Source organism: Onychostruthus taczanowskii, unplaced genomic scaffold (genome assembly GCF_017590055.1).
Source record: "Onychostruthus taczanowskii isolate IOZ18803 unplaced genomic scaffold, ASM1759005v1 scaffold30, whole genome shotgun sequence".
Classification (NCBI taxonomy): domain Eukaryota; kingdom Metazoa; phylum Chordata; class Aves; order Passeriformes; family Passeridae; genus Onychostruthus; species Onychostruthus taczanowskii.
Genome location: NW_024500350.1, coordinates 8,746,361 through 8,754,300, shown reverse-complemented (window position 1 = coordinate 8,754,300; position 7,940 = coordinate 8,746,361). Strand labels below are relative to the sequence as shown.

Below are 7,940 nucleotides of genomic sequence, written 5' to 3'. Positions count from 1 at the left end.
CGCCGGTGCGGTGCTGCCCCCCCGCGGCCGCGCGGACCCGACCCCGGTCCCGCCGGTCCCGCAGGCCGCTCCAGGCCTCCCGCCCCTCTTCCCCAGCGCCCCGAGCCCTGGCCCCTCACTCACTTGCGCCGCTGAGCCGGCGGCTGCTTCATGTCGTTCTGCATCCTGGAAGGCAGAGCACCGCAGGTGAGGGGGCAGCCGGTACCCCACTGTTCCCCGCAGCACTGGGGACCCCAGCACAGCGCAGTGGAATCGTCTTGCCCGTTTACAAAGGGCCAAGAAAGTTGCCTTCAGTCCCACTCCCCCTGAGGGTCACACACAGCTGGGTGCTGTCACCAAAAGGCAGAATAGCTCTGGCCGTCCTGGGCACAGAGCTCCTGGCCCACTGAGCACGGGGCACGCTGGCCAGGAGAGATGTCAGGAGAACTCCAGCACTAGCCACCACTCCAAATGCCATCATGCACGTGTCAAAAGCCCAGGTTGTGTGGACAGAACTGACCTGACGTTCACCATATCTGCCGGGGTTCCCACAAAGCCGCCAGTGGAACCTGTGGCCAAAGAAGAGTTGGGTCAGGGGCTTATCCATCCTGAGGGAGCCAGGGCCAAGGGCCCCACTGCCTGGCTCACCTCCTACTGCAGCCAAGAGCACTTTCTGGTAGAAGGGGGGAGGCCCCTGGTTGCCCAAGCGGTTCTTTGCAGTCTCATAGATGCCAAAGCGAGTCAAGGAATATGTCATCTGGATGAGGGGGAAATGAGCGGCTGTGTCCTGGCACAGGGCAGCTGCTCAGCAGCAGCAGGTGCTGCAGGAGCTCCAGCACTCACCTGCCGGCACAGCGAGGCACTGAGCCCGTTGTAGAGGGCCAGGAAGCCGTCGGTGCGGATCACGTGCATCGCCATCCCCGTCATCCGCATCTTCACCTCCTGCTGCGTCTGTAGGTGCACCTGGGGCAGAGCGCAGCGTGTCAGCCCACCCCAGGGCTGGGCAGGGAGACAAGGCACCGAACAGGTGTGGATCGGAGCATGTGTCGGCTTTAACAGCACTTGCACAGCAGCCAACAGCAAGAGCCCACAGCAGACTGGCCCAGCCTGGCACGAGGGGTGGAGGCAGCGAGGCAGAGAGGAGTGCCCAGGCACCTGCAGCACCTCCCAGGCCCTGCCCTTGACAGCCGGCCCCAAGGTGAAGGGTGGCGCCTGCTCTTCTGGGCCACCTCAGGGTGGAAGGTGTGCGTGTGTGCACCCAGCAGGACGGGAGTGAGCAAGTGCCCTGTGTGGAGTTGCTCAAGGGGATGCAGCTAGGCTGGTGAAAACACAGCCATGCAATGCAGCAGGCCCTCAGAGCCACTTTCCCTCCTCCTCAGTGCAGGAATCACACAGGCAGGAAGAGAACCCCACAGCTGGCCAGGTGCTCCCTTTCCTGCCTGCAGCAGCCCAAGGCTTCCCACCATCACCAGGGGCAACAGCAGCAGGCACAGAAGCTGGCTGGGAGAGGGGAGCTGTGTGGGCTGATGCTGGAGCATGCTCTGAGCGCTGCAGTGGCCACATGTGGGTCAAAGGCCCCGGAGATAAGGAGAGCAAAGGGCTGCTGACAAGGGATCAGGCCACTGCAGAAGCTGTGGCACAGCTGGGTCGTGTGACACTCTGCAGGATGTTTGGAACAGTCAGTGTCTCCCATATGGGGCAGCAGCAGGGGTACAGGGACCTGCTTGCAAACCCCACAGGTGGATTTTGGACATCAGGGACCAGAGCCTGTGGCTGTTCACAGCCTGGGGCAGCTGAAGAGGGCAGGGCAGGCAGAGTCATGCAGGGACATGGTCCACTGCCTGCAGTCCCAGGTCTGCAGGAAGAGCAGGTTGCCATGGGACAGGCTGGCCAGGCTGCGGTCACTTCTGGTTGCTGCAGGGCCAGCAGCCCATGGGTGGACAGCAGCTGCACAGAGTGGGCCTAAGGGCACAAGCACTCTGCAGGTGGGCTGGCCAGGGCCTCTCACTGGGGCCAAAGTCCAGAGGTACAATGAAGTGCCCTTCGTCCCCTCCCCTGCCAGAGCCTGAGGCCCCTTGTGCCTCCCCAGGCCTGGCACCAGCCTCTGCTGTGGGGGAACACATGGCCAAAGGCAGGTCTGTATTCAATAATCAGCGTGATTATTGATCTGGCAAAAACAGCTGGCTAGGTTGTGCTGCTCACACCTACAGGAATGCAGGGGCTGCTCATCCACACAGGACAGCATGGGGATGCAGCCCAAGTGTCTCAGCCATCATGCTGGCTCAGAGACAGAGCTAGAGGCAGGTGCCAGACTAATTCCCTTTCTTAGCACCTTGCCAGGCACCCCACACAAGCTCCCACGGGCTGGCAGCCACCTCCACTGGGCAGACAGGGCCAGCTGGGCAAGGCAACAGGCCGAGCACTGGGGAGGTGGCAATGCCTTGCCAGGGCTGGTTCCTCTGCTGGGCCTGTGCCTGGGACATCTTCCTCTCTCTCCGTAGGGTGGGAAGGGGCTGTATGTCCCAGCCTCACCCACAGGCATGGCCCTGGGAAGGGCAAGCCCTGTCCTGGGCTGCCTCTTCCCTCCCCCTCCGCAGCCTGCTCCGCTGCCAGGCTCGTCGCCACTTGGCTGGCGCACAAGGCTCTGGGCAGCGCTGGCATTTGCCCCATCCGTGGGTGCTGGCAGCACAGGGCTGCGCGCGGCGCCCTTTGTGCAGGAGCAGGCATGCCAGGTCATCTGCGGCGCCTAGGTGACATCTTGGCCGGAGGGCTCGGAGCCCAGTGGGCCAGTGTCCAACACTGCCGGCCCCAGAGTCACTGCCTTATCCAGGCAGGGCTGCCCAAGGCACCCTCCACAGTTCCTAGAGCTGGCACCTCGAGCTCCCTGGACCCCTCATCACACATCTACCTATGCCCCTGTGCAGGGTCTTTGTGACCCCTCAGCCATGCCCCTGCACAGCCACAAATCAGCTCCTCAGAACCGACCCACAGCAGCTTTTTCCTCAGTCCTCTACAGCTGTTCTCCTGCTCCCTCCGTTGCTCTGGGACCCTCACAGCCATTCCCTATCCCATCACAACCATTCCAGAACCCTCAGGCCTGCTTCCCAGAACCCCAGAGCAGCTCCCCATCCCCTCAAAGTTGCTCCAGGACCCTCACAGCCCTCTCCCCTCCTCTGGCAGCCGTTCCCCAGTACCTCAGAGCCAGTCCTTCAGCTGCTCCGGGATCCTCAGAGCAGCTCCTCATCCCCTCGCAGCCACTCCGGGACTCTCACAGCCACTCCGAGTCCCCCTCCAAGCCATTTCCCATCTCCTCAAAGCTGCTCTGGGACCCTCACAGCCGCACCCCCACAGCCAGGTCGCTCAGAACCGGTCCCGCAGCCGCTCCGGGACCCTCAGACCCGCTCCCCGTCCCGTCCCCCCCGCTGCAGCCCAGACCCCCTCGGCCGGCTCCACAGCCACTCCGGGACCCTCGGAGTGCCTCCCTATGCCTTTACAACCACTTCCAGTCGCCCAAAGCCACTCCAGGACCCTCAGACCTGCTCCCCGCTCCATCGCAGACTCTCCAGAACCCCTACAGCCAGTCCCAACTCCCCCAGCCTCCTCCCCATCCTCTCACACCCTGTCCGGGACCCTCACAACCGATGCCTGCTCCCCTTAACCGCCCCCCAAGCCCTCACCACCACCGGCCCCATAACCGTCCCCTCACAGCCACCGGTCCCCCGTAACCGCCTCCCCATCCCCTCACAGCACCGCAGTCATTCCCAGCTTCTCACACTCGCCCTCCATCCCCTCGGACGGCCTCCCCACGCCCCAGGGCCGCCCCTCGGCGTGTCCCCCCTTCACCTTCAGCAGATCCAAGGGGTGCGTGCAGCAGGCGGCCCCGGACGACGCGAGGCCGCCGAAGTACCAGCGCGAAACGCGCTGCTCCGCCATGGGCGCCGCTTCTGCCACAAGCCACGCCCTCACCGGGACACGACCACGCCCCCTTCCGTTAAGCCACGCCCCCTCCCGGTACCGGAAGCGGGTGGGGCCGGCCCGGGGCTCGCATCTCCGAGCCTGCGGCCACCGCGGCAACCACAGGCTCCGGAATCCCTGTTCCTACCCTACACACATCCCCATTTCCAGCCCGCGGAAGGCTCTTCCCCTTAATAATTAAGGGACTAATTAATGGGGAGGTGAAGCCATGAGCCGAAGGCAGAGGGAAGAGGTGCGGGAGCACAGGTACACACGGCAGCGTTACCAGTGTGCACGCACTGAGCGCAGGGACAATCACAGCTCCAGAACACACTTTCCCACCCCGCATGCCTCTCCACAACCTGTGGAAATGTGTTCTTCTCGTTAATAATTAACAGAGGTGAGACATCAGCAAAAGGCAGAGTAAGGAGGTGGGTGATGCGCTGGTACAAACATCCAGTACCTGAAGGGAGCCTACAAGAAAGATGGAGAGAGACTTTTTACAAGAGTGTGCAGTGACAGGACAAGGGGAAATGGCTTCAAACTCAGAGTAGGTTTAGATTAGACATTAGGAAGAAATTTTTGTCTGTGAGGGCAGTGAGGCCCTGGCACAGGCTGCAGTGAAGAGAAGCTGTGACTGCCCCATCCCTGGGAGCGCTCAAGGCCAGGCTGCACGGGGCTTGGAGCAACCTCGCCTAGTGGAAGGAGCTCCTGCCCATAGCAAGGAGCTGGAATGAGATGATCCTTCAAGGTCACTTCTACCCTAAACCACTCTTGATTCCATGAAACGGGGAGCACGGGGACAATCGGCACTTGAGAAAGATGAATAATTTTACAGGTTTTTTTGGGTATTTATAAGTAGAGTTCATGGTGATGGCAGGAGGTAGCAGCTCTGCCAAACCATACAGCATTCTTTGGGAGAGCGCTCCCACTGTGCCACGTGCACTCGGAAAGGTCCGGAGCCCGCCTGGGCAGCAGCTGTAGCACCAGTCTCTCCATGGTGACACTACTCCAGAACAACAGTCCCTCCCGCTGCCTCTAGTGCTGCTTTGATCTTCTCTGCTTCCTCCTTGGAGGCGTTCGCCTTGATCTCCTGTGGAAGGGACTCCACCAGCTTCTTTGCCTGTGAGAGGGACAAAGTACAGGGCTTGTAAACAGGCTTTCACTAACTGGATTATTGGATTTAGAGCCATGATCCTGACCTCTGCTTAAGCCAACCGTGGAAACTCACTGACCAGCACAAACCCCGAGACTTGCACTTGAAGTACAGCACGTCCCACCGGAAGGCAGCTAACCCTGACCACAAGCAATGACACATCTGCTGGGAAACCTCTTCCTTAAATTCTCCCACCAGGTGCCTGGCGCTGGGCTGGCTCTGCTCAGTGACGATGTTTTGGTTCACATTCTTGTGCCAGCAGGAGGGGAGGCCAGTGCAGGGTGTGGACACAGCTGCACTGCCTAAAACAGAGCTCCAGCACAGACTACTTGACAACACAGTATTCTGACATTTTAGGGACTTTTAAAGCAAAATTACTGCTACTAAGCAGCATTGCAATGCTTAAGGCAAGCTGAAAAACTGTTGAGCTAATCTGAAGAATTTACTGCAGTGCTGCTATAGAGAAGGAAGTGAGCCCAGGGGGACAAGCCTCTGCTGCTCTCACATGCAGCAGCTCTCTGCCACAGCACTGCGGGGGTTTAGCACCCAATGGACTGGCAGAAATGTTTGTCCTTTTGATTCCTGCTGGGTTCAATGCCTATGTATCTGTGGTGGAAGAAAAATGCTTTTTTTGCTGGGGTTGGAAGGCACAGATGTGTGAGCAGTGGGGCAGGAATGCCTTTGCTCACCAGGACAGGATTTGGAGAGGAGCCTGTTCAGGCTCACTGCGATGAGCACAGGCAACACAACACAGGTTATTAATTTCTGAACTCTGCTCAGGAAGGTGTGACTCCGTTCTAAAGCAGCCCTGGTCAAGAGAAGTAGCTGTTTCTGGTGTTTGGTGGGAAGAAAAGCAGAGCCCAAGCCAGGTGGGACCCATGCAGCAGCAGCAGCAGTGGGGCAGAGGCAGCAGGCTCCCAGTCCAGCTACAGCCCAGGACTGGTGGTGACAGGGTAAGCATCTGCTGGGCAGCTCCCCATGAGCTTCCTAAGGTGCAGCCAGCCTTGGTGCCCTGTGTGCACCTGTCTCATCACACAGCTGCTGCCACAGCACTGATGTTTGGGTCCCACCTGTCCCCAAGGTAATAATTGTATGTGCATCCCTCCACACCACCAGCAGCCCTACAGGCTGTGGGCAGATCCACCAGCAAACCTCGTAAAAAACATCCTTACTGGACGGCAGTGAAGTTTACAATAAAAGGGCTTTGGCTCCGCCTTGAACAGAGTCTCTGCAGGCAGAACCTCCACAGCTGTTTGTGTTGTGTGTTTGTGCTTCACCCAACATGCCAGGCCTGGGTACATCCCACCTGAGTTTAGCTGTAGTAACTGGCACTGCGAACAGCTCATCCAGCAGGTGCCACATGCAAAGCCAAGCTCCCTTCGCATCAGCTCTCCAGTTAATTATCTGCTGATTGCGTCCATCACAGGGTTTGGTATTTTCATGTTTGCTTGGGACCAATAATAGATGAACAACTTCCAGAGGAACCACACTGACAGTGAGGAAATTACCCCCACGAGACAGCCAAAGTTGTACCTGTGCCACTGACTTCTCTGCTGGCTTTACAATGCAGCAATGAGAATTGGGGGGCAGAAGATTATCTGCAAACACTTCTGCTATCCTGGGCTACAACAGGAGCAGACATTACAATGCTCAACGCTGGAATACTGGGAAATGCTACTATTGACCCCAAGTTATGAAAGCATCACCCTGGAGATGTGCAGCACATTACATGCTTCAGCAGTAGCAGCTTCATCACCCAACATGCTGAGCCCACATCCAAGGTCAAGGGCCTGAGCTCAGACACTGCCCAGGACTGAGGCCCATCTCCTCCAAGGACAGAAGCAGCACCACCTACAAAATGAAGGGCCCTGAAAAGAGCTGGAAGCCCGGACTGCAAGATGTGTGAGTTACAGAGGCTCATTTAACTTCAGAAATACATTGCCTTTGGGAAAGGCAAGCCAAACCCAGCTGCAGCAAGGGATGCTGGCTACTCCTGAGCTCTGCAAGAAAACTCACACAGCTCTCAGGTTTGGAGAAGTTGAGGCTGGCACAGACATTTCTGAGCCTCCTCCTTCATCCCCCTGCTTCTGACAACGGAAAATGCCAGACGAAGGCGCAGCCAAATCCTGCTCCCCACGTCTCTGCGCTGAGATGCACACAGGCTGTGCTTCTGAATGCATAAATCCAGGCTCCCCTTTGAACAGAGAGCCGAGGCTGCTGGACCTGGGGCTAAACACCAGAACCTGGGGCAGCAGCTCCTCACCTGCACGAGGTTCACTCCAGGCACGAAGTTCTTCACCTCCTTGATCAGCTTCACCTTGTCAGCGGCCTTCAGCTCCGTCAGCCGCACGGTGAAATGAGTTTTCTCTTTCTTGAGCGGGACCACCTCCTCCTCCTCCTGGAAGCAGCCGGAGCGCGGTGAAGCCCCGCGGCCGAGCCCGCCCCCGCGACCCCCGCGGCCCCGCTCCCGCCCCTCCCGGAGCGCCCGGTACCTGCGGAGCCGCCTGGGCGGGCAGCAGGGAGGCGGCGGCCGCCGTGGGCATCACCCCCACGTCCGGGATCTTCAGCGTCTCCTGCGGGAAGAGCAGCGGCACCGGCGGCCGGTCAGGCGGCGCACGCGGCCGGGCCGAGCCGGGCCGGGTCAGGCCGGGAAGAGCCGGGTCGGGTCAGGCCCCGCACCCACCTTGAGCAGCGCGTTGAGATCGGCCACCTCCAGCAGCGTCAGCCCCGCGATGTCCCGCACCAGCTGCCGCACCTTGGGCGAGTACTCCTTGGCGGCCGTGTCCAGCGGCGCCCCGGCCAGCGCCTCGGAGCGCCGCGCGGGGCCGGTGCCGAGCGCCCGCAGCCCGGC

At 60.0% G+C, this 7,940-nt stretch overlaps 2 protein-coding genes across 2 annotated transcripts in view; both read right to left on the bottom strand.

Annotated features, from left to right (window-relative positions):
- Nucleotides 1–4,084, bottom strand: part of SLC25A10 (solute carrier family 25 member 10) — a 6,993-nt gene extending 2,909 nt beyond the window's left edge. Inside the window, exons 1-5 of the mRNA XM_041409237.1 lie at nucleotides 3,823–4,084; nucleotides 823–942; nucleotides 628–736; nucleotides 500–548; nucleotides 124–165 (exon numbers count right to left, since the gene is read on the bottom strand). Of these exons, the coding sequence (XP_041265171.1) occupies nucleotides 124–165; nucleotides 500–548; nucleotides 628–736; nucleotides 823–942; nucleotides 3,823–3,912 (410 nt within the window). The 5' untranslated portion in view covers nucleotides 3,913–4,084. The remainder of the gene's footprint in view (nucleotides 1–123; nucleotides 166–499; nucleotides 549–627; nucleotides 737–822; nucleotides 943–3,822) is intronic.
- A 676-nt stretch (nucleotides 4,085–4,760) lies between these two features.
- Nucleotides 4,761–7,940, bottom strand: part of MRPL12 (mitochondrial ribosomal protein L12) — a gene marked incomplete at its 5' end in the record, with an annotated part of 3,417 nt that continues 237 nt past the window's right edge. The window contains 4 exons of the mRNA XM_041409409.1: nucleotides 4,761–5,056; nucleotides 7,353–7,487; nucleotides 7,582–7,662; nucleotides 7,773–7,940. The exon at nucleotides 7,773–7,940 is cut by the window's right edge and continues 237 nt beyond it. Coding sequence (XP_041265343.1) covers nucleotides 4,940–5,056; nucleotides 7,353–7,487; nucleotides 7,582–7,662; nucleotides 7,773–7,940 — 501 coding nt within the window. The remainder of the gene's footprint in view (nucleotides 5,057–7,352; nucleotides 7,488–7,581; nucleotides 7,663–7,772) is intronic.